This window comes from Gordionus sp. m RMFG-2023, chromosome 4 (genome assembly GCF_954871325.1).
Source record: "Gordionus sp. m RMFG-2023 chromosome 4, tfGorSpeb1-WG-v2, whole genome shotgun sequence".
Taxonomy (NCBI): domain Eukaryota; kingdom Metazoa; phylum Nematomorpha; class Gordioida; order Chordodea; family Parachordodidae; genus Gordionus; species Gordionus sp. m RMFG-2023.
The window spans coordinates 8,121,185-8,147,675 of record NC_088778.1 but is presented as its reverse complement, the minus strand read 5'-3'; the positions used below and the strand labels follow the sequence as shown (position 1 = coordinate 8,147,675).

General features: G+C 27.9%; 2 protein-coding genes across 2 annotated transcripts; one reads left to right on the top strand and one right to left on the bottom strand.

Annotated features, from left to right (window-relative positions):
- LOC135928588 (DNA replication licensing factor MCM4-like) lies at positions 1 to 10,984 on the top strand. Its single transcript, XM_065465044.1, has 16 exons — positions 1 to 46; positions 92 to 149; positions 191 to 272; positions 314 to 544; positions 5,865 to 6,099; positions 6,163 to 6,405; positions 6,924 to 7,167; positions 7,631 to 7,846; positions 7,900 to 8,076; positions 8,579 to 8,672; positions 8,803 to 8,957; positions 9,077 to 9,236; positions 10,081 to 10,191; positions 10,334 to 10,464; positions 10,511 to 10,721; positions 10,886 to 10,984. Exons 1-16 carry the CDS (start codon positions 1 to 3, stop codon positions 10,982 to 10,984), a joined length of 2,493 nt encoding a protein of 830 aa, XP_065321116.1.
- A 2,144-nt stretch (positions 10,985 to 13,128) lies between these two features.
- LOC135927970 (uncharacterized) lies at positions 13,129 to 25,996 on the bottom strand. The gene is made up of 3 exons (XM_065464259.1): positions 25,878 to 25,996; positions 14,962 to 17,047; positions 13,129 to 14,640 (listed from the first exon to the last, which is right to left on the bottom strand). The coding sequence occupies exons 2-3, from the start codon at positions 17,042 to 17,044 to the stop codon at positions 13,430 to 13,432; spliced, it is 3,294 nt and encodes a 1,097-aa protein (XP_065320331.1). The 5' UTR covers positions 17,045 to 17,047; positions 25,878 to 25,996; the 3' UTR covers positions 13,129 to 13,429.
- Positions 25,997 to 26,491: the final 495 nt, after the last annotated feature.

Below are 26,491 nucleotides of genomic sequence, written 5' to 3'. Positions count from 1 at the left end.
ATGTCTTTGCAATCCACTCCTAACTCTAGAAGAAGATATGGAACTGGTACCTTTAAATTTATTAATAATTAATGTTTAATATTTATTTAAGAGGCAAGTTCTCCTATGCCATATGGAACTCCAAGATCATTGATATCTGGTGATAGAACGTGAGCCTCTTATATTGTTACTTATAATTTTTTAATTAAAGTCCAGGGACACCATATAGACAGAGACCAGATCTAGGTAGTAGTAATAGAAGTAGGGTGCTAACTTTACATGATGGCAATCAGGTATAATAATTTGTTAATTTTTTTAAAGACTTTTTTGATAGGATGAAAATCAAAATGTTATGTCTCCATCTGCTACCTCAGATATTAGTATTTTAGATAATGCAGCAGGTAAAATGGTTATATGGGGCACTGATATTAGTATAAATGAGGCTCAAATGAAATTTAAAAATTTTTTAATGACATTTACCCTCCAAAGAAAATTTGATGATTTAGATGATACTCTTAATGAAGATGACATTCAAACACCTTATTATTTACAAAAAATTGAGGAAGTAAGTCCTATATTAAAATTTTTATTTTGAATTAATTTGATAAATATATCACATAGATGCATTAATACCACTTTTTATTTACTAATATCAAATTTCATTAATATTTATAACAGAAATCTTTTTTCCTGGAACTCAGCCTGTCTACCTATATAGAATAGGCCACACTAGTGTGTAATTATTTTTTTGCCTGCATAGAATTTTTGTAAAGTTATTTAGCTTGTGATTAATTTTTATATAGAAAAATTCATATTGCTTACAAGCTATAAAAAAAATTTCTTGAATCCTGGTACTTAACCTTGACTTAATTCTTTTACGGCCAGGCTATGCTGACTAGACTAGATGTTTGTACCAGTGGGCAAATAAAAGATTCTAAACAATGGGTGGGTTTTCAGTTTAAAAATCTACCCTGTTCTATGGGTGTTTTTCTCTTATAATAACACCTAAAATTTAAATAAAGCACATATCAAATTTATAACACAAGTAAGGAAGTCCTATATTTATTTTGCTAAATAAATATTCATAAAAATTTTAGCCATATCTAGGTTCGACATTTTGATACTTATTTCTGTTTATCTTTTTTTTCTCTTTCTTTATAGGCTTTTTAGCATAATCTATATAGCTTAGTGATCTGCATTGAGCTTAATTTTTCAAGCCCAGTCAGGTTCCCGAATTTTTTTTTTAAATAAGTTCTGCCAGCCCAGTCCAAACCCCAAATATTTTTTTAAGAAATTTTACTGGCTCTGCCTAGCCCGAACTTATTAAAATATAGAAATTAATTTATATAATTACTCAAAATAAAAGCCATATGTTATGGCGTTTAGTTCTATCATAAAAAATTCAATATAAAATTGATAAATTTAAACATATTTAAAAAAAATTATAATGCCTGACATGACTCGGCTCAAATTTTATTTAAAAATATCAGGCCCAACCTGGCTGGAACCCGATTTTTTAAAAAATTAGGCTTGAACCTGGCCCAAAGCTCGTTTGGGACGGGCCATGTACGGGCCTGGCCTACTTTTGCAGATCTCTAATATAGCTAGCTTAACAGTCAGTTATTTAGTAATAAGTTGAACTAGTACATAGCATAAACAATTAAATTACTGTTATTTAATTATAAATCTAAAAACTTCAAGTGTTCTCCAAATTTCTATAAATTTATACTTTGTCATTCACTTACTGCAGTATTTGTCGAGGGACTCTTGACAAATAACCAATTTAAAAATATAAAGAACATGATATGCCTGCATTAATATCTGAAATGAGATTATTTATGCAATAAAACTTAACTAATTTAATTAATATTAGCAAGATTTTTTTACAGCAGTTGCCCAATTTATGATGCTATTTTCTAATACATAGTAGTTAATAGGAATTTGATTGGAACTCAAAATTTTAATCAAATTAGAGAGTTGTCTTATCAATAGCTAAATAAGACAAGTTTTATATTAATATTTTTATGAATAAACTTTTACTAGGAAATAAAATTTATTTCAAATAAATTTTATTAAAAACCAATCTATCAAATCTTTAAATAACCCTAGCCCATAGCTCTCTGACCTTTAATCCTACTCCTTGCTTGAGATACTCATTTAATTTTAAATATATTTCATCTAAATGAAAAATTTACATCAGTAAGATACATTATATTTTGGTTCATAAAATTAAACAAAAAGTATTTTGCTGATCCTCTAGGGGCAAAGAAAATGTATTTTAATTTATATATTTCCAATTTTCACACAAAATGACCTAAAATTTCATTTGTTTGTATGATTAAATTTCTTGAAAAGATATTTAGTATCCTAATGCACCTCTTTTGCAAGAAAATATTATGATTGACATTATTTCCATTATATTTCTAACAACTTTTCTTATAAAATTACAGATATAATTATGGTAAAAATAACGTATTGAAAAAATTAAAAAAATAAATTTTACATTTCGATTTTTTATACTAAATTTTGTTGGCATCAAACAAATTTACACTGTTTACCATGTATGTTGTTTTATCGATGCACTGCCAACCGCTTGTTTTAAAATGCAATCACCCCTCTTCACAAATCTACCATCTACCTATAATTACTTCATAAAATTTTAATATCTTAATTAACCCTTGACCCCAGTTTATTTATTGAATATGAATAAAGATTAAAATTTTTTTATTTTTACCGATTATTAAAAATATTTAATTTTCGCGTTTAAAAAAAATCGCGAATTACGTTTATTCCATTCTCATAATTATAGCATTATGTTCTTTCATGATGTCCGTCAATTTTTCTGCCAGACTGTTATCAGTAAACGACATTTCACCTCTATCGACATTTTGTCGCCAAGCCTGAAGTCCCACCTCTTTAACTACCGTCTCATTGAACTTCATGAAATCGACGCAAAAATTTTTATCCTTGTCTAGCACAAACATATTTTGAAATCGATGACCCCACAAAATACTAGCTTTTTAAAAAATAATTAAATCAATAGGCGTAATCTTATTAAATTATATAATATAATATATATACTTGGATAATACGATTTATAGACCTGGATCGGTATACCCGTTGGTTTAGCGTAACCGTTAACCATAAATAGAATTTGAAAGTTTTCGTTGATGATATCGTTTTGATTAATCGCCAAATCGTACAACGGCGATTTCGAATTTATGTGATGCAAAATAATTTGCGGTACCGTAAGATTAATATTCTCGCAATTTTCTTGCCCTTCCCACGTGTGAATGGGTAGGAAATACGGGTTGAAGGGTATGACCTCCCCTTCGTGCGTTATTTTTTCGCGAAATAGCACTGCCGTTATAGAAACGTTTGTTAGTTGGATTTGATTGGTCTCCGAGACTCTGGCCATCAGATACAAAAAACCGTTCCTTTGATTCACCACGCAATGTTCGCTAAAGATGATGCACTTTTCTTTCTTCTTGGGGTAACAAAACTTTATGAATAATATTCCCGTAGTCAAACAATCCACGATTACCCCCACAACACACTGGAACATTAAAAGAAAGATGCCCGACCTGCATCTATCGTCTAAAGCTTTGGTGCCATAACCAATTCGGTGCTGAGTCTCTATGGAAAATAGGAATATGGAATAGAAGTCTCTGATGCCAGTTATACATGTTTGAGGTGTCGACTCACTACGATAACTGAAATCGCCATGGGCATACGATACGAACCACCACATCACAGCGAAAATCGTCCACGATAAGAAATACGCGAACGCGAGTAAAACAAACACCCAAACAGCGTGAAGCTGCAGAAGACTATCCACGTAGTTTATGTATCTAGGAAATATGAACTGATTTCTTTGCGGGAAATTTGTCACATTGGAATGCGAATCCTTGTACGCCGGCTGAAAAATGTTATATTTATTAATTATACTTTTTATTTTAAATGGCATTTTTTTATTATTATAAGCTACAATTAATAAATTATTTATTAAAAATAAAAATTTTTAATTTTAGATTTGAATTCTTTTTACATATTATCTCATATCTCAAAAAAGAAAATTATATAGAATTGTTCCATTTATAATTACGGAAAATTATAATAGCAACAAATAATTCCAATTTTAAGATCTTTAAAAATATTCTTATTTTCTAGAAAATTGGTCCCGGAGGATTACCCTATAATGTTATTTACCCCCCCCCCCCCCCCCCATTGCTCGGAATCAATAAGTAGATTATTTATAGGTCTAACAACTAACATAACATTTTTTAAGAAATGCAATCCTATACTTTCGGTATCGATGGCCGATATAAATATAAGTGGCTGATATTCAAAAATGATAATTACTTTTTAGTCTTGGGTTCGCCTGTTATCAGCACGAGATACTATGTCTCTTCCAAGGGATGCGTAACTCATCTGAAATATAATTTAATATTATGCATTTTGTAACTTAACCGATTTAAAATAGATTTTCAGAATAATGAAAATAAAATGCATAAATTTATATAGGGTTTGATTGACACGGAATTTTTTTTAAGGAACTCTATAACATCGATGAAATTAAGGGTGCTTAAATAAATTGATCTATAAAAATACACTGAAGAAAAAAATTACAAATTAATTTTATTGAAATTTTTAAAATGCGTCGCGAATTTTTTTTTATCAGATATCGAATTCGCGCGTCGTCAGCCGCCATTAAAAATAAACCGACCATGTAGATCACGGCGCTCAGGTCTAATTATAAATTAAGATATTATTTTGAGAAACTATAAATTTGGGCTCGGTTTGAGCCTATTTTTAGAAATGGCTAACTCATTATTCCCACAAAAATATCGCCTAATCCTCGAGATTCAGCTATTGCCATCTATGAGCAAAACAATACTAGTCGAGGTTGTAAAAGAACACACTATATCAGTGTAAATGTGAATCAGATTTATCGATGAATTATTAATTTATTTTTAAATTTGAAGTTGATTAATATATTTATTTTAATATTTATCTTTGCCACAAAATAACGAAAAAATAATAAAATGATAATTTTTAACCAAAAAAAAAATGTTTGTATGTCATAAAGAGTTAAGAAAATAAAAGTTTCGATCAGTTTGGTTATATTTTTCGCGGGAAAAACGGGGTTAGAAGAGTTATTTTTTAAATAAAAAAACAATCCCGAAAATGTTCATATTCTTAGATGGATCTGATGCGACATGATTTAACATCTGATCGATTTTAAAAATTCGTTTTATGAGATCAATTTTTCTCTATTATTATTGATTTTAATAAAGAAAAATTGATATTTTAAACAGATTTTAAATCGACCAGCTGTTCAGATTTCACTATGAATGCGGTCCTGATCTCCGGTCCGCTATAACTACTCTTGCAAATAAGACAAAAATGTTTGAAAAACAATTAATTTAAAAATGATTTTTTGATTATACAACTATTAATAAATGATTTTTATTATTTTGAATCATATATTATTGTTATTTTATGGGAAAAAGAAATTCTACACTATTCTATATTATATTATACAAGTTAAAAAGATTCCAATGTCTATGAAGGATATGTTTAATAATTAAAAAATATATATTTCAAGATTTGAATAATGGCGAATAATTTACTATAAACGCGTTTTTAATAACCGCGCTCAAACGATGCATAATTTTAAAAATACATGTTGTTCAAATATGCAACTATGCTATCGTTTAGCAATAAATAGCGGATCGCTTGAGCGATGTCCCAGCTTTTTGCCTTTACTATAAACGAAGCATAAACATTGAAAGAGAACATATATCGATTTTCGCCAATGAATGACGCACGTTATTCTTTTTTTTTAAAAGACAACATTAATGTAAAATAAATTTTCCCCAAAGATAAGCATATTGGAAGATCCCTTTTTGGATATAAATTGCCTGCATATTAAAAGCTTCGATAGCGAACTATATAGACAGCTGATATGTTACCCGACAGAGATAATTTCTGCTTTCGACATTGCGACTAATGAAATATTTTTCGACAAATACATGGATACCGTTCTGAAACATCAGATTCAAGTTCGTTTTTACAATGCCCAGCGAACTTTCAACATGAGACAATTGAATCCCGAAGGTATGCCATTTTTAAAAAAATAAATATATATAATATTTTTTTAAATGCCGCCTCCTATAAAAGACATAGACAAGCTTATAACAGTTAATGGATTAGTTATACGCGTTTCCGGAATAATACCAGAGATGTATCATGCCTTTTTCAAATGTACCATATGCGAAAGAACCATGGGTGTAGATTTGGACCGGGGTAAAATAAGCGAGCCTACATTGTGCGACAAATGCAAAAGCAACCATTCTTTCACTCTAGTGCACAATAGGTCTAAGTTTTCGGATAAGCAATACGTTAAGCTACAAGAAGCCCCAGGTTAATATTCAAAATATATTGTATATTATGTTTTTACATGGAAAGCAATGAAATTAATGAAGGTGTTAAAATTCAAAAATAAATAAATCTATTATAAGGAAAGATATTTTGTTTATTTTAGTTAATATATACAGGAAAAATAGCAAAAATGCTATAAAGAAATTTTACAGGATAAATGTCTATATGGCTTTGCCTCCAATAAAATTGATTGTAAAAAACAGAAATTCAATGAAAAAGAATAGTTTCCGTAAAATATATATAGTATATAGTTATAACCACACTATAAGCAATAATAATATTTCTTAAGGGGGAGTGGAGGGATATTTTAGCATAATTATATTGAATAATTGAATAAAATTAGTTTTTTCTAAATTTAATTATTTGTTTTTGAAGATTTTCATTTTTTAATAATTTTGATCTTATTAAGAAAATCGGGAACCTTTTAAATTTTCATGTCCGGAATATTTTATATTATGAATAATATTTTTTAAAAAACGATATTTACCTTGGGTAATAAGATGATACGGGCTCTGGACACACTCCCCAATCGTTGACTTGTTGGGTATACTCGGATTTGGTAGATAGTTGCGAGCCAGGAGATAGAGTGTCAGTTACCGGTATTTTTAGGGCTAAGCCTTCTAGGATCAACCCAAGAAATCGGACAATAAGAGCCATATACTGCACTCATCTTGACCTGCTACATGTGAGAAAAATCACCAGACCTTCTGCATTAGTAGAGGATAACGCCGATAATATGGATAAGTACATATACAATCGTGTTTGTATATAATAATGTTACAATGTTTGTATCACAAAATCAAAGACTTTGATGGACAACACTTTTACCACCTTTTTAAAAAAAATGCTTATATGTTTAATTTAGACTTTTTAAAACGTTTTTTAAAATAATTTACTATGATTTAATAAATAGAATTTTTACCTAATTTTTTGGAGAATTTAAAAACACGTTAATGTACATTTGATTTTTTGTGCATATTTATTCCATATTCTCTCTATAATTTAATGTCAAATAGTATAAATTTTTATGTATTTAAAAGAAAATAAATATTTAAAATATCCAGTGTACAGAGGCATATTTTTTGCAAAAAAGGTTATTAACTTTTATAACGAGATAAAATAATATGATTATTTTTGTAGAATTAAATCACCATGTAAAAAAGGAAAAGATAAATAATAAAAAAAAATTACATATTTTCTTTAAAAGGGAGGAAGAAAATAAAAGAAATAATAAAAACGGCTGGGCCGATGATAAATTCGATGCTATGGAACGTTTGTCTCAGAACCCCAGGCTATACGATATTTTAGCTGACTCCTTAGCGCCATCCATTTACGAGAACGCCGATATCAAAAAGGGTATTTTGCTTCAACTCTTTGGGGGTACTAAAAAAGACTTTAAGGGCATAGGAAAAGGAAATTGCAGGTTTACTATTTCTGAGTGTTTACTTTTATGTGTAATTGACTATTCATGAACAGGAGCGAGATTCACATACTGCTATGTGGTGATCCTGGCACTTCTAAATCTCAATTGCTGCGGTACGTATATGGCTTGGTAGACAGGAGCCAATTTTCGTCTGGGAGGGGATCAACTGCAGTGGGATTAACGGCTTCCATAAGCCGAGATGTGGATACTAATCACACCGTTCTTCAAACGTATAGTATTTTTATAATTATAATTGATCATTTATAAACTGTTTACAATTTATACCTTAAGTGAGTAGTGATTAAGGGAATGACAAGCTAATCATTTTTTTTGAAAACCACTTTATATTTCATTTGAAGAAAGAAAAATTATTTAAAAAATTTAATCTTCTGGCAAATTATATTTTTTTTAAACAAGGGGCTTAACTCCATTCACAGTAAGCACGAATTCGCGGCGAATTATATAATATATGCTTGTTTTTAACTTCGTCATGAATTCACGCTAAATGTGAATGTAGGGTAACTCAATCCGATTTCGATCAAAGTTGATAGGTTAATAAATATTTATTTGAAATCCTTTCTTTCTTAATTTGAAATAAAATAATAAGGTGGCATTATATTTTATAATTATAAATACATTTAAGTTTACCTTTAAGACATTGCTCCTCATTTTAGTTTTGTAAATAAAAACCATCAAGTAAAATTTATTTCATTTTTTACACATTTTTCTAAGTGGAGCGTTGGTTTTAAGTGACAAGGGTATATGTTGCATAGACGAATTCGATAAAATGAATGACAGCACACGTGCAGTGCTTCATGAAGTCATGGTATAATATTAATTAATAATTCATTCAGTCACTTACCTTCCTACTCATTGTCTCCGTAGTTTCTCTGATTTCTAGGATGAAATAAAACTATTTTTTTTGGAAAAATTGTTATCTATTTTTTTTAAACAAGGAACAACAAACACTGTCAATAGCCAAAGCAGGCATCATATGTCAGTTAAATGCTCGGACTTGCATTTTAGCGGCCGCTAACCCAATCGATTCCCAATGGAACACGAAAAAAACTATTATAGAAAATATTAAATTACCTCATACTTTGTTATCCAGGTTAACATTAAAAATTATGAATTTAAATCTTAAAGAAGGGATGAATAAATTAATTAAAACTAAATTGTTTATATTTTATTTTAACACCCTTTTTATTATACACGCACCACTTTTTTAAGATTTGATCTAATCTATTTGATACTGGATTACCAGTCAGAAGTTTTCGATAGAAAATTAGCTAATCATTTGATATCACTGTATTACGACGGAAATTACACTAATACCAATGGAAGTTCTAATAGCAATTCCACTGGAAATGAATCTAATGCTGAAATTATTGTAAGGCAATTTTTTTAAAATAGAATATTTAGTATTAAAAAGGGAAAAAAAGAAATGACTATAATGATAAGGAAGAAATTTATTTTATTAATATTCCTTCTTTTTTTTAAGGATAGTTGCTAAAATAAACTTAAAACATCTAATACCCCTATAATTAGTATGATTTTTACTTTTCCTTAATAATTAACTTTCTCATAAAAAATCACGTTAATATTTTATAAAAAGATTGTTTAAAAATGGGGTTTTCCCTTTTTATACGACTTATCATCTTTTCTAATTTATCAAAATCTTTTAATTAAATTGATTTTTCTTTAATGTAATCATTTCTTAAATTAACCTCATGAATCGGAAATCTTTAATATATATTGATAAATATGAATTGATTCCATATAAAAGATTTTATTTGCTCCAGCTGTTAAATAATATCGCATTGCTTTTAGCATATATTTTGCCTTGAAGGCTGTTCGTCATAACTTTTTCACATTGCACTTAAGGGAAGTCAAACTCGGGGCATTTTTTGGGCAATTATTAATTTTTTTTGATAACAGTTGGTCCAATTTCAGCTATTTATTAACTTTTAATCTATTATATATATGACTGAAATTAATAAGATCTTACCGAGTATTATTATTATTATTCTACGAATAAAAGTTCCATCTTATTAAAGTTTTAGTGCATATGTGTTATTAACTTATATAAATCACAACATTGAAAACCACAAAAACCTTTTTAGAATTTTTATAGAAAAAACGTGGAATGCATTTTAAAACAAAGGGGAAAAACATGCTCCAACTGCCTCTCAAACTTTTGACTACAAAAATAATACGATTTTTTTTAAAAAAAGGATCAAAAGTTATTGAAAGATTACATCAAATATGCTAAAGAGAATGTTCATCCCAAGCTTAGCCCGATAGCTCAACAGACCCTTATAAACGCTTATACCAATATGAGAAAGGTAACTCATCAATTACATTAAAAATTTTATTAGAAAATCTTTGTAAACTAATCATCTATAAATTTTATCATTTATTTTCAGAAGAATTTTATAATATATAATGAATCTTATGTCTAATTTCTAATTTTGTCAATCATTTAAGATCGGAAGCACCAAGGGTTTTATTTCGGCTTACCCTAGGCAATTGGAATCTCTTATCAGGCTTTCTGAAGCTCACGCCAAAATGAGATGGTCTCCATTCGTAGAATTAAAAGATGTGGCAGAGGCTGAGAGGTTGATTTATTCATTCATACAATTAATTTATTATATCCTCTTAAAGATTATACAAGGACGCCTTAAAGCAAACTATAACTGACCCTAGTACCGGCTTGATAGACATGAGCATTTTAACTACTGGCCAAAGTTCTGAGACCCGTAAAAAGTATGGGGAATTACTGGAAGCTTTGAAAAGATTGTTAGAAAGCAAAGGAAAGAGTGTAACCATGCCCACATTTAAACTTTTCCAGGAATTCAAAGAGAATTCCGATATTGTTAGTATATATATTTTTTGTTTGTTTTTCACTATCCTCTTTACTTTATCTAACAAGTCTCCGTTAATTAATGTTTTCAAAATAAGAAAAATTACCCTATCCTATATAAATATTTTGGAAATTTTTCCCATAATATATTACAACCAAATATGTTTTTTAAACAGTTGATATCGAGAGAAATGTTCGAAAAAGGTTTAAAGGATCTGCAAGAAGAACATTATTTAGTCATCACTGGAAAAAATATAAAAACTGGTTTGAAATGAATGCTACTCTTATATTCGTTAATATTAAATTGAATTTTATACCTTTTTTTAAAAATATATTTATGTTATGTTTCATGAATCGGAAATTATATTTGTATTATAAATGTAATATATAGAGATTTGATTTTCAAAGTAAATATATTTTCCTTAATATCATTTTTTCACTTTTTTAAAATTAATTTATTCATTTTCTTTCTAGCCTTAAAAGTGTGAATAAATTAAGGGTTCTAATTATATTTATCAGAGACCTGTGAACTCGGACCTAAGCCCAGCTTGGGTATACAGGTTGGATAGGAACGTATGATAGAAAATTTATAGAATAAATTGTTAATGTATTTATTTCTGCATTGAATGTGATAAATAAATGTAAATTGGAAAAGATTTTTTAATAAGTAATATTTTTGAAGAATATTTTAGCCGGCATCTAAATTTTTTCGATTTTAAATTATATTGCATACATATAATTGATCTTAAGAATGCAAGGATAATCTATTCCTCTCATTTGTTCATTTACTATAAAATAAAGAAAAGCTTCTTTTATGTTAGCATCATGTGCCGGTATAGCAAAAATGAAATTTGCTATAATCAGTATTCGTTATGTTCAAGGATTGGGATATTAGAAATATTTGGCCCATTTTTGGTGAAAGGGAAGTTTTGCATTTTCAATATTACTCATTTTATTTGTAATAAACAAATGAATGTTGCAAAATTGGTTGTATAACTATGAATCATTTTTAAAAAAAAATTTTTATTTTTTAAAAAACTCTTTTATAAATTTGATTACTTTGGAATAGGTCAGTGAGAATCACGAGAGTATGAATAGATACCTCTGGCCTAAGGTTGGCTTCGTTCCATTTAACAGCTGATCAATTATTATAATCTGTTATGATATAAATTTGATGAAAATCGAAGAATTATCGATTTTAATATAAAAAAATTGATCTCATTAAAGGATATTTTAAAATGGCTCAGCTGTAAAATTGTGTAGGACATTTTGGAACCAGTCTAATCAATCTTTATTGTCGCGATATTGGTAGCGCATTTAGTAAACGGAATTACGTGGATGATTGTTATATTCTTCTAGTAAATATTCACCTTTATTCTGCTTTTTAAAAACTATCGGCGATTTTAAATTAGGAAATAGGAAATGGAGTTATTATCTTTAAATATAGCCATGAAAGATTTTTTTTAGCAAAAATTACTTTTTTAAGCTCTAAAAAGAATGATGATAGTTTAACTCAAGCACGTTCAACTTAAGGAGAATTTTTTAATTGGATGAAATGTTTATAATTAAACAAGTATAAACGAATAGAAATTTAAATAAATCAGCTATTGTAACGGCAATTTTCTTGAGTTAGACAATATTTAAAAAATTAGCTATATAAAATTTTAGATTAAACCCCTGAGAAACCAATTCACAAAATTGCACAACCACCCACTAAAACATCTATTCTACTATTTCCTATTCCAAATAAAAATTAATTTAATATTCTAATTATTCTATGAAATGTCTCTAAAAAAATATGTTCATCTATAAATTTAAACAATGTTCATCTATAAATTTAAACATTCTTAAGCCTAGCCAGATAAATTACAAGAGTAACCACATCTGAAGATATGCCATCTTCTGCTTTGTTGGTAATAATATCATTAGCAGCACATATTAGTATTTTATTCATCTATAACTTATTCAATGATATTTTAATATAAATTACAATTGAAAATCCACAAATATAGAAAGAAATGGAAATCAATTACTTCAATTGCCTATTTAAAAAAATATCTAATATTCGAATTCTATAAAATATCTCTTTAAATGAAGATGTTTATCCAAGTCTAGCCTATAAACGCATATTATGATTTTTACAAAATTTATAATCATCTTTAACTCCAATATTACTTATTAAACGTAGCACAAATTACACTAGAAAATCTACAACGTTAAAAAAAATGTTTGTTTTAATAGGCAATGGAAAAATTAATTTTGCAAAATTAAATTATACAATAATAAACCCTGAAGTTATAATTAATCATTTAAGAATGTAATTTTAAGGGAAAAGACAATATAAATACATTAGTTATACGATAACATTTTTATTTTCACGATATAAAGTTTTCACCTTATAATTTTATTTATATTATGTAAAAAATATATTAATATTCCCATAAAATTTTATTGTAAATATTATATTTCAAAAAATAAAACCAATGTAGCAAAAATATATAAAATTTGGCATACAAATTAGCTGGTATAAGAAGCTTTCGTTTTTTGGGGTGTATATCACTTTGCTATAAACTCCGAAAACAATTTAAATCACGTTAAACAATATATATTTTTTTATAATTATATCTGTTTCAGCAATGATTAGAATTTTTTTTAAGAAAGGAGTAAATAATTTATTTAGCTGAAAGATAACTATGAGTTTAAATTGTGCAACAAAATATCTAGAATGGCGCACGTTTAAACAGCTTATGAAATCTTCCAGGTTTCCATTTGTTAAACGCGAGCTTATGACCACCGGGCAAATGACTAGTTAAAGAAGTGGTCGAAGCCGAAAATTGAGACGAGAGCCCTCCTATATGTGTTCCATTGGAATTGAAATAGGAATCATCCATACTTATAATCCCGGATGATTTATTTGCAACGATATCGTTCCCCTGATCTGACGAACTTATAGTGAAATTGGCATTTCTACTATTAGAGGGGGAGTGGTTCGAAATGCTTTTTGTATTGTTATTGTCACTACTAGGACCGCTGGATAGGGGAGACGAAGAGAGCCTCGAAAGAGTATGATGAGGTGGGTACAAGTAATTACCGCTATTACCTACGTTGCTTAGATGGGATGTGAGATTAGGCCCGTATTTTAAATGGGATTCCTTCTTGTCACGGTAGAAAAATAAATAAAATAGACATAAGATCGCTAAAATTGCTATGCCTGATAGCGCCAGACTCAGCCTAGATAGATGATGCCCTCTGTATGGTTGGTTTTTAATCTGACCTTGTTGTTGACTCAGACTTTCTTCAAACAAATGGTCATTGATACGATGAGAGCTAGCTCCGAGATGGCTCGCATTGCTGGAATTAAAAACCATGTCCAGTATATTGAATAAGCCTTTAATTTCTTTCAACAAAAAGACGTCGAAACTTTGTTGTTTGGCCAGAATAGTAGCGATTTGAGCATTAGATAACGTGCCATTCTTCTCGGATACCTTCCCTTTTTCGTTTATATCAACCTTCGCTTCCTCTCCAGCAAAATCTTTAGATTCTTCAAAACTGTTTAAAGACATATTTTCACTGTGTGACATCGATTCTGTGGTGGTAAAGTCATGCTTTTCTTCGGGGCCCGTGTCCTCTTCTTCCCCAAATTCATGTATTATGTCAAAAGAGTTAGAGGAATAATTGTAAAGACCTCTATCATAATTTTTCCGACTATTGTTAATATGGGATTCGATTTCCCTAATCTCGGAATCACACATGAAAGCGTTCAATGGTGGGTACGATATAGGTACACTTATCATGTGTAAAGGTGTTGCACATTTGGCTCTACTCAGTATTGTCCTGGCCTTGAAACGATGCAAAAAAAAGAGGTTAGATATCCTAGCTTCCATCCACAGCCTAAATACTCTCATGTTACAATCACAATGCCAAGGGTTAACTAAGCGTAATAAAAAAAAAATTATAGAAATGTTTATTAAAAGAGAAAATTAAAAGATTTTAAAATCAAATGGTACGAAATTTGTATCACTGGTTAAAAAAAACATGTTTAAAATTTTCTTTATAATTGTCAAAGTCGAAGATATATGAAAAATAAGGCGGACTTAGAATAATATAAAATTAAAAATATTATTAAAATTAGCTCACCAAATAATTATTTAAAGAGATAATATCGCAACTTAAAATCTTTAAGACTTGTCAAATTCTAAATGATGATAACTAATATCAATTATATTTATTGCTTTAACTAAGTGAAACTTACATGATATGTCCATGTATGTTAGACTGTCTTGGCAATTTTCGAACAACTCGACACTCAAAGAAGTCAAGTTATTGTAACTCAAATCAAAAAGTGACAACTTTTTTAAATCTTTTAGCACTGCAGGAGCGATGTAGGAAATTCGGTTATGGAAAATTTTGAGATCGTGCAAGCTGTCTTCTAGGCCTTTAAAACTATTTGGCTCCAACAGGTATAAATGGTTTGAAGATAGATCTAAACTCACTAATTTTTTGTTATTTTCGAAACTGAATTTTTTTAGTTTCGCTATAAAATTTCGGGACAGGTCAAGTGTTTCTATGTTGGGCAATTTCGCTAAAGCATTTTTTGGTACATCGCCAAGGGAATTGGATTTCATTAGCCATGTTTTAACGGAAGAACTATTGGTTAGAATTAATCCAATGGAGCTTATCCTATTATATTTTAAGGAGATGAATTCTAAAGATGGCATATTATTAAAGCAACCATCAAGAATATGTACCAAATCGTTCCCTGAAAGATTTATGACACGCAGTTTGTTTAAATTTTGGAATGTTCTAGGGTCCAAATTTCTAAGTCTGTTGTTTTGCAAGTCTAAATGCACTAAAGTGGTACTCAATGGTTTGAAAGCAAAATAATGGATGTAACTAATATTACAATTAATAATAAAAAGTTCTTCTAAAGAAGAAAAGTTATTTTCAAAGTCATCATTATAAATTCTAACCAGTGCTAGACTCGATAGGGTAAACTTTTTGACTTGGTTAGTCACAACTGAAAACTTTGGGACGGTCTCCAAAGAATCACCTATCAATTGCAATTCGTAGAGATTCGGTGGTATGTTACCTGTACTATGGTAAGAATCATTGCTTTTAGCTCCAACGTCGCTTAAAACGGCGGACTTAATAATCAAAGTCTTTAATCGGATAAAATGACCTAAGGAAGTAATCGGAAAGGCTCGTACATTCGGAGAACTTATCTGCAATTGTTCTAAAGTGGTGGCAAAGGGGCGAATAGATTTTACCGGAAATTCCGAAAAGTACTCGTTTGGATTTAGATGCCAATGATGTTCCACAATTTTTATGCGTTTTAGGCCCCTGGAATTATTGCTATCTCCTGCTGACTTTAATCTGACATTGTTGAAATCGTCAAATACATCCTCATTAATGGATATGATCTTGTTGAAGTAAAAATAAAGCTCCTCGAGCTCGTCCAGTCCTTTCCCCTCATCCAGGAGGGCTATAGTCTTAAATATTTCTCTTTTAAGATAGGGTATGTTATTAAATGAGAATGTCAGGCTTGTTATATTGTAGACATAATGGTTTTTCTTTGTGGAGTTATGGACATTCATTTTGTATACATTATCATCAGTCACACTATTAAAATAATTATGACTGTCAATGAAAAATTTGCTGGGTGGGTTATTTGTTATCCTGTTCTCCCTGCCCCTGTTTCGTTTCCACAAATCATTTACCATGATATCCTTAACATTACCTATCGCTCCTTGATCTCCTTTAACATTACGATTATAATCATTTTCCGTGGTATTCTTCATACCTATAACCTTAACGTTAGTCCCTGTCACATTTTTCAAGGAGTCCATCAGGGTTTCGTAAGTCATGCTCCTGCAAGTCGTCTCGGACCTAGATCGGAATAAATCCAATTTGCAGCTGCATAGCGGCAAGCATTTTATGCTAAACGGCTGAGATGCTGAATGGGAGATTAAAGAAGGGGATAACAGCCAAAAATGTGTCGGAGATAGTAAGGAGTCCAAATGGTGGGATAAAGCACTTAGTATACTGTGGGCTTTTATTGTTTGATGAATGACCGACGTTCCGTTATCATCTTGAGGTTCTTTGTTATCGGATTCATCATTCGGGGATTCGTTATTGTGTCTAGCATAGGAGCTCTTTCCCTCGTCAGACTTGATCAGACTGCCCTGCCCGCCATGCGAATCCGAAAAATGTGGAATGTAGATAAACGATGATGTTTTAGGATTGTTAGAATTAGCTAATGATGTTATCAGTGGTGTTATGACCAAGAGAATAGTAAACTGAGATATGCATAGTTGATTATTGCAGTTCTTTGACATGTGCTAAAACATAAATAATTATATTTTTTAAAACTTTGGGTAATTAATGTATTGAACACGTATATGTAGATTATATAGAGGGAGGTGGGAGTGTATGTTAGCAATCGTATTTCAATTAATACTTAAAGTGAAGTGTTTGGTAAAAACATTGATATAAAAAAAATTCACATAAAAAATACGAAATTATATCTTATACTATTTGAAATATGATAACCAGTTTTCGCTATACTATGCTAGAATAATTTTTATATGAATGAGGAAAATTAATTAAAAAAATAAATAAATAAAGGATCTATATGGGTGGATATATGTAATATCTATTTTTTTTTACCCATTTAGTATGTTTTCCATTAGAGTTAATAAAATTAATGAATATAATGCTCAATCTTTTATAATAACTATTGTTATAGAAAGAGAAGAAAAAAATAATTAATATAAAAGAGGGGGAAAAAAAATTAAAATTAATTTAATCCTTATTTTAAATAAAAAAAAATAAAGCCATTAATTTATATATTTTTTAATATAAAAAAAATTTTTTTTAACCATAAAAACTCTAAAAAATTTTCTCAAAAAAATATATTTTTAAAAAATTAGTTTTCTTTCAATGAAAAAGCCCATTCACAATAATAATTATTATAGTAAAAGCAAACAGTTCAATTTTCTTTTCCTCTCAGGGTTTAACTAATGTTATAACATTTTTTTAATACCGTTGGCTAATAACAAACCCTTAAAATTTCATAAAACATAATATAATATATTTTTATCTAAAAAACTAATTAATAAATGTATAAAATATATAAGGTTCAAAATTAGGTGACATTTTAAAAAGGAAAGCAATTTCAACACTCGAGACATTATCATAATATAAAAATTATATTTACGTATATTTTGAAAGGGGTGTATAATTTTAAATAGTTTTAATTAAAATTCATTCTTGCAAGTTTAAAATAATACACTACGGTTAGTTCAATTACGCTATAGCTAGTAATTATTATAAAGGTTTGGTTTCCTATTTGATTTTATTTATAATCAAATAATATATCATGAAAGCTAATTATATGTAAATTAGGGATTGCAAATTTTTAAAATTGCTCCTATAATAATAAAAAATTAGAGGCAAAATGGAATTAAGGTTTTATTTTTTTTAAAAAAAATGATTTTAAAAAATATATAAAATTGATTTAGGAGTAGTGCTGTAAAGTAAAGTCAAAAATTAACGTCATTACTAACGGCGTATTTGAAGAAAAGGAACGTCATTCGTTACTAACGGCGTTACTATTTTTGAAGAAAAGGAATGCCATTCGTTACCTTCGGCAGCATTTCTTTTTTTAAGTAACGTTAAACATTACTAGTTACTTAAAATTTTTCTTAAAAAATATGGGGAAAACATATTTCATTGATTTTTCAAATTTTATAAATAATTTAAGCCGAGTTTTTAATTCACATCAACCACCATTTATTATTTTATATTTTTGTTGTTAAATTTTCAGTCAAGATTTTTAATCTAATAAATATTGAATCAACAATGTATGTATATTTATATTTATATTCTTATTAATATTATAATTTATTTTATAAGGAATATTATGTCAATTCAACATTTTCGTCAGATGAAGATGAGTAAAGCCTTCCTTGTTTTTATACCAATGAAGAAAACTAAGGGTACAAAATTTATACTTTGTAATTGTAAATTTTGTCCTAACTCAAATATTTAAACTTCAATTGTGGAATAAACATGGACATCCTCCAAACCGTGCATCCATTTTTAAGGAAAAATGGGATATCTGATTAAACTGGTTATAACAAGATGGAACTCTTTCTATAACTTCGTGAAATTAATATTGTCTTATTAAGGAGAATGATCACAAATTTGATGAATCTTGTGGTATAGATTTTCAGATAATGATAAGTGGTTCATAGATGAATATTGTATGGCTATATATATGATTTTATAGATTATGGAACATGCTCCTACGGCCATATTTTAAATTATGATTCTGATCCATACATTTGTGAACATTTTTAAATATAACTGACGAGGCTGATAGTATAAAACTGCATTGCACCAACAAATCTAATTTATAGGAAAAAAAAATTGCCCTACCCGCTGGTACAACATATTAGTTATGCTAGAAAGTATCCGTAGTGTTAACAAGATTCCTATAAATTATGTTCTAAATAAAATAAAAAAACATTCTTTGAAACTTTTCAATACACGGATTTAGTTGACCAGCTTTAGCTCAGATATGCTTTGTCTAAAATAAAATATGCAAAAAAGCTTGATCATAGCTTTCCAATTACCGAATTTCAAATAATTTATATATTTTTATTAATAAAATTTATATTTTGAAATTCGAAAGAGACTACTTGATCGGAGGTTTTAAAATCTTAAAATTGTTTTAGAATATTTAAATTCGAATTCTACACATTGCAATTTTTAGACATTTAAAACTTTTGGAGCATAATATAAATGCACATAGTGAGATTCAAGTTATAGGAAATGGTCAAATATCCAGTTCATATATACCCAAAATGGCTCGTAAACATTCCATTCCAAGCAACGATTATAACAACATTGCAATCTAGAGCAAGAATGCTATGTTTAACTCAAGTAACATAGTATTAACATAGTATACTAGAAGAGGATGCGCTAACAGCGACTGAAACTTCCTAGGCTTGCTAATTTAGCTGAGAAGGTTTTTTGTATACCTGCAACTAGTACACTGAAAGAATTTTTTCCATCGCTGGATTAATACTTAATGCAAAAAGGACTTCTTTATGTCCCATGAATCTTGATAAAATACTATTTATTCATGACAATTACAATTTTATAAAATCTGGTTTCTTATTAATTATATTTCTTACCAAATTTGTATTTTAATTTGTTTTGATAAAAATAAATTAAATATTACTAATATGTGTTGTGTTACTTTGACATGAGTAAAAATGAAATTCCTTAGTCTATTTCTGAGAATGAGAAAATATATAAATTTAAGAGTAATACAGGGAATAATTTAAGAGCTGAACTAAACATTATTAACAATGTTGGAGTGCCCAACTAAATTATAAAAAAATGTAATACATAAATTATAAACTAAATTAATTTAAAATATTTTAAAATAAATAGCGCGTTCGCGGTTAATTTGATAGGCGGCAGCAAAATCGGCGGGCCGCCGAACGTCGATAAAAATATTTTAAAAAACTGACCCTGTCAATTGAGGCTTCGGCCCACAGATCCAATCACGAGACTAAAGGGGAAAAATTTTAAGGCAAGTTAAGAATATTATTTTTTTTATTTTAAATAAGTCAAACATTCAAAAATTTTTTAAAAAAAGAAAAAGTTCGTATTTCCATTTTTGAAATAGTTTTAAATTTGAAATCGTATGTATTTTCATTTTTAAGATATAAAGAGCATATAGTTTCGCTTGATAATGAATGCTCTATTTACTACGTTTATTTAATATAATAAAAGATGAGAAAATCAAATTTCAAGATTTAATTTATTATCATAAATGAAAAATATCAAAGTTGAAGAGGATTAAGAATTAACCTAGCTTTATTAGTTTTTTAATGTTAAAGTCAAATTTTTTTGAGCGCGTTTTTTAATTTTAAAAAAATATGATTTTTAGTTGGAAATGATAGAAAAACTTGCACTGCGATTTTTAGAAAATTTTGTCTCGAACTTTTGAAATATAAATTTATATATGACTCCAAAGGTAAAAACAAAATTGTCTGAAATTCATAAGGTAAGAACTCTAAACATGCTGAAATACATTTCTGGTATCAATCATTTTCAGAATTATAAAAATGCGCTCTAACACATTGATGAAATAAACATATTGACGCTAAGCTAACATTGTTAGCGTATAAAATAGGTAAAATTTTAACATTGCTATTGAGATGCACTAATATATTTTTTAAATCAGAGTTAGATCTTCAAAAATTGGCCTTTTATTAATTATTTTTTTTTAAAAATAATATTTTAATAAACGATAATTTATTCGCCACAGTTTTTATTATTAATTAAATTCGAATATAAGCCCGGATCTTTTGCACCAGTTGTCTAGCCCGTTATTCATATGTTTGTCCGGTCTATAGGCCCAATAATTTTTTTTTTGCTAATTTTCCGCTCCGGCACGTTAAATTTTATGAGCCACGGACCGTTTAATTTTTAACGAATCTTCCTGACAACACATTTTTAATGCCTATTAGAGATCTGAGAGTCTTATTTTAGAAAAATAATTTCAGATCGGACTGGGTCGGGCTTAATATATTTTGAAAAATTTCGGGCCGGAACGGATTGGGTTTAAATAAGATATCATTACATTTTGTCAAATAAACGGATATATTTGAAAATTCTTACTAGAAACAAGGCGCCAATATTTTATTTTTATCTATAGAATATTTTTTTCTAATAAAACAAATTAAATTAAATAAATTCGAGGCAGGCGGACAAATATTTATCTTTATTTCGGGTCGAATTTTTTCGGGAAAAATAAAAATTCTGTTAGGGATCGGGTCAGGTAGGAAAATTTTTTAAAAAATATTGGTCCGGCCGGTCTTGAAAAATTAGGTGGATGCAGATCATTAATGTCTATATCTATCTCTCCTCTATGGCTATCTATTTCTATACCAATCAAATCAAGTGTTTTTGAATTTGGATCATATCATAAATAACTTATTTAAATTATTTTGTGAATTTTCTATTTTAATTTTATAGATTTAGTCTAATAATTATATGACTCTTGAAATTTAAAGAAATATAACACATTGTAATATTATTTTGAAATAAGTATTTATAAAATAATAGCATTAAATTCAGAAGAAGAAAAAAAATATAAAATTTTAATGCCTGGGTTGGCTCAATAAATTTTTATGAAAGAGATTTGCTAAGTCTGGCTAGTTATAATAATATCTTACCTGGCCCCGCTAGCTGGCTTTGCATATGTTTATAAAGGATATAAAGCAAAAAAGCATATATTATTATATTTTTAGGTCAAAAGACAGAATCTCACACAATCACAATTACAATAAAGGTCGATAACTAATGAATATCCTTAGCAGCTTTAACCGATATTTATGTTAAAAAAAAATTGTATCATAAGATAATTTTTTTAAACCTTAAATAATAAAAATATGATTTCTTATTCATTAATAATAATTACGTATTGAGCCTGGTCAGTCACTGCTAGCAATAGTTATGTTACCTATATTTATTTTAAAATCAAAATATAGTCGATATTCCAGCTACATTATTTCTTTACCTTTGACCATATTTTATATAAAAAATCTACCATATTTTTAAGAAATGGTCAAAAAAAACTATTCACTTATAAGCGTGATTGATCTGGTGAGAGAAATAAAATAAATTATCTTATTTACTACTTCATTCGTAATATAAAAAGAGATATTTTTTGTTACTAATTCAAGGTTTAGTTCATTTAAGGCAGACTAATATGAAACTATGAAAAGCTGCTCTTCACAAAATGAAATCTTGACTGGGCTAAAACCCCTGATTCCTTAACTACATTTTCCCATGAATTCTAATAACCCGAACGATGAACGTATAGTATGGGTTACAAAACCGATCGTATTTTTTTTTAATATAAGAAAGATAAATGATGAAAGAAAGATAAGACAAGAAGCAAAAAAATAATATAATTTAAAAATAATGATATTTGTTATCACATTCTACTTACAATAATATTAATTATTTTGACCTCTTTTTCTTTAAGTCGTAAAACATGTGAGTGATATTAAAATCATCATTTTTGAAAAATGAAGCATCAATTCTGAAAAAATTGCGGAACAAAAATTCATGTTGTTTTTATCTTTATTAATTACAAAACTTATAAAGCCATTTATACAATATCTTATGGAATATACCATATAAATATAATTATAAAAAAGGCGTTTTTTTTAGAAGCTTGTTAAAAAGGCGAAAAAGGATTTAAGAGCCATTTAATTTAATTAAATATAGATTAAAATTCAATTAATAAATAAGCGTAAAATCGCGTTTTATCAAATTATGAATACCGAAAGATAAAATTAATATTGTCATCTGTTAGGTCTCCTAGTCAAAAAAGAATTTAAAAAAATGAATTGTCCATATTCGATCTTGAACTACCATTCGTAATTATAACAATCGAATAAGGATAGTATATTTACACTTCATACTAAAACGCATACTAAATCATTAAAAGGGTATATTAAATGTGTTTGAAATAAAGAACCCGCATCGTAACTTTCCTGTACAAGCTTCGGGTCGGATCGAAACTATATTTTTTTAAGAATAAATTCAGTTCCTGGGTGAGGCTTAATAATTTTTTTTTAAAGGTCTAATTTTTTATTCACATACACGTTCGCCCATTTATATAAAAATTAACTCTCACGGTCCAGTTTTTTAAATTACTTTGATGGTTTGTTTGGCTCTTTATTTATTTTAGTGTATATAAACTTAAACTTATAAGTCTGTTCTGCCCCCCCCCCCCCATAGTAAATTACTTGACGGGAAAAGGAGGTAATGATCAGTGTTTTTAAAATATCGCGCTACTTTTTTCAGTAGCGGTAGCTTTAGCTGGCTACTTTTTTTAGAAAATAGCGATAGCGGTAGCTCGCTGCAAATTTAGGAAGTTCAATTTTACATAATAAATACTTCTAAAAATTATTAAAATATATTTTTTATTAAATCTAAAATTATAATCCTTTTATTTAATTTAATTTTGAAATTTATATTTAAAAATATGCATTATAAATCTAGTTAGCATTATAAATCTAGTTATTAAAAATGTGTGAGATTGTTGAAGATAGCGAAATTTTTTTGGAAAATGAGAAAAATATAGATTATCCTTTCCCAAAATTCAAAAAATACTTTAATCTTGAAGAAAAATTTACTACTGGATATCGGTTTCGATGCAAGATGTGTCGCAAAATTTTATCCTCAAATCATACAAGCAGTTTTAATTAGAATAAACATTGCACGGGATATTATGTTCCCACATATATTAATTACCAAGCTCAAAAGAATCAATAATCTAAAATTTTGCCAACCGCTGGTAGAGTCTATGCTAAAAGGCATTGAGAAAAGGTCAAAACAAAACTTTATTTTTATTTTCTATTATACAATTATATAAAATGAATGAATTTGCTTGATTAGCCATAATTTAAATTGGCTTAATTTACAACACAATCTATAATAATAATATATAGTATTAATATAAAATTCAAAATTAATATATTATTAATTACATGTGTAAAATTTTTAAAATCTTTATTTACCATAATATAATGCTATTCTAATATTTTTTTATAAATAATAAATCTCAGATAAATTTAAATTTTGAAAATTAAAAAGGTATTATTTTTTTATAATAAACACAATCGCTTTATTTAAATTAGATTTCCAGATCTGTATGATGATGATAATGATAATGTAATGGGTGCTATCGTTCATCCTAGTTTCAAGTTAAATTGGCCATTAATTTGACTAAATCTAAAGGGCAACTGGATAGGCTGATGGTAACGTTAAAAAATGTCATGCCTAACCACGATACTAATACTATAGTAAGATCGAAACCGCGGCCTACCATAGACGATTTTTTTGAAATTAATAATAATAATAATATTATTGAACCTCTAGATGCTTTATTTAAATCTAAAAATACTCATCTAAATATTTTTGATGATTTTTTTCATATATAAAGTGTGTTTACAAAATTTAATACTGTGTTGCCCTCAAGTGTTAGTGCTGAACGATTATTTAGTATGGCAAAACTTATACTTTCTGATCGTCGCTCTAGACTTGTGGATGACTGTACCCAAATGTTATTATTATTAAAGCAATAATAAATAAATTATATATAAATATATGTAACAAATTATAGTCATGTTTTTATACCAATATTTTATTTGTGGAATTAAAGTTACGTAAAAAATATTTTAAAAAAAAATCAAAATAGCGTAAAAAGTAGCTAAGCTCTAATAGCGCGCTACTCATTTGAAAACGATAGCGGTATCGATAGAGGGCTACTTTTAAAAGTAGCGTTTAACAACACTGGTAATGATTATAACATTTGGTTTATTCACTACAGTAGGGCCTCAACCTAGCTATCATCGACTATTAATTAGTGTTTTCTTCATATTATTTTGATACTATTTAAAAATGATTATATACATGATCTAATCTAAATATGATTACAAAAATTACATAAGAAAATTCTTAATAAATTTTATATTTACAGAATTTTTATGAGGAATAATGCAAATAGTGAATTTGTTGGAAGGAAAAAAAATTTTCCGAATATATGACAAGATAATAAGCAGTTTTTAATTAAAAATATTTAAAAAATAAAATAATGTCAATTTTAATTAATTCAAAAAATAAGAGAAAAATGGAACTACTAATTGATCTGAAAGCAGATAAAATGATGGACCCGAATTATATTGTGTTTTGATAAAATTTAAATAAATAAATTTCTCCGGGCACTAAAGTGCTAGAATATGCAGCATTTTAAATGCCAAAATTGACGAAATTTAATGATATAGCACACCAAAAAATAAATATTTTCCGATTGTTTTTTTTGCTAAGTTTATATTAGTAAAATTTAGGAGCAATTTAAATGAATTCAACTTCAAAAACTATTACGTGAAAAAAAATCAATAAACAAGCAAAGGATTTTAAAAAGTCAATTGATAATTATAAAACATAAATCACGACAAACTAAAGTGGCCTAAATAATTTTTCGGACAACAGAAATAAAATATACATAAAGAGGTAACATAAAGGTTGTATATATAATTTTATTTTTTTAAAATGAAATGATTATAAATTTACTTTGATAAAAACGTGAATATTCTTTCCTCGTCTATTTTTTTTTGAATTAAAAGCTTAAAAAGTAAAAAAATAATTAATTGTAAAAAAAATTTTATATTAAAAAAATAATAATAATAAATTAAAATTAAATAAAATAAAATATCAGCTTAATGTTATATTTTTAATGTTGTGCCCATGAGGCATTGCGAAACGAAACTTCATATCATTATAATATTATATGTGTCTTTTCTTATTTTCCAGGTATGAACGAAATTAATAATAATAATATTAAAATATAAAATGAATATTTTATGCACCTCGTAAACATAATTAATAATAACAGATTTGATGAGTAGTGAGATATATATAAAACAATGAGATTATCAACAATTTAGATATTAAATATGACATATTAAAATAGATATAAAAAAAGTGTCGCTAGAAGGGAATAAAAAAGGTCAAAACTTTAAGCATTTAATTTTAAAATAAAAATTTATTCCTTTATTTTATTTTTATTCTTTTGTCTCTTCATATATTTTATTTCCTTTACCCCGGATTCCCATGTATGAAAATTTGACTTTCTGTTTTCTTTTTACTTTTATAAGTCTATAAGAATTTTTTTTTTCCCGTTTTTA

What these genes read in the sequence shown, in the direction of transcription:
- LOC135928588 (XM_065465044.1), top strand. Translation starts at nt 1, where the DNA reads ATGTCTTTGCAATCCACTCCTAACTCTAGAAGAAGATATGGAACTG. An exon ending in TTGATATCTGGTGATAGAAC is followed by an intron (nt 150 to 190) that starts GTGAGCCTCTTA and finishes TTTTAATTAAAG; the next exon opens with TCCAGGGACACCATATAGAC. An exon ending in AACGCCGATAATATGGATAA is followed by an intron (nt 7,168 to 7,630) that starts GTACATATACAA and finishes TTTCTTTAAAAG; the next exon opens with GGAGGAAGAAAATAAAAGAA.
- LOC135927970 (XM_065464259.1), bottom strand. Translation starts at nt 17,044, where the DNA reads ATGTCAAAGAACTGCAATAATCAACTATGCATATCTCAGTTTACTATT. An exon ending in AACATACATGGACATATCAT is followed by an intron (nt 14,641 to 14,961) that starts GTAAGTTTCACT and finishes TATTACGCTTAG; the next exon opens with TTAACCCTTGGCATTGTGAT.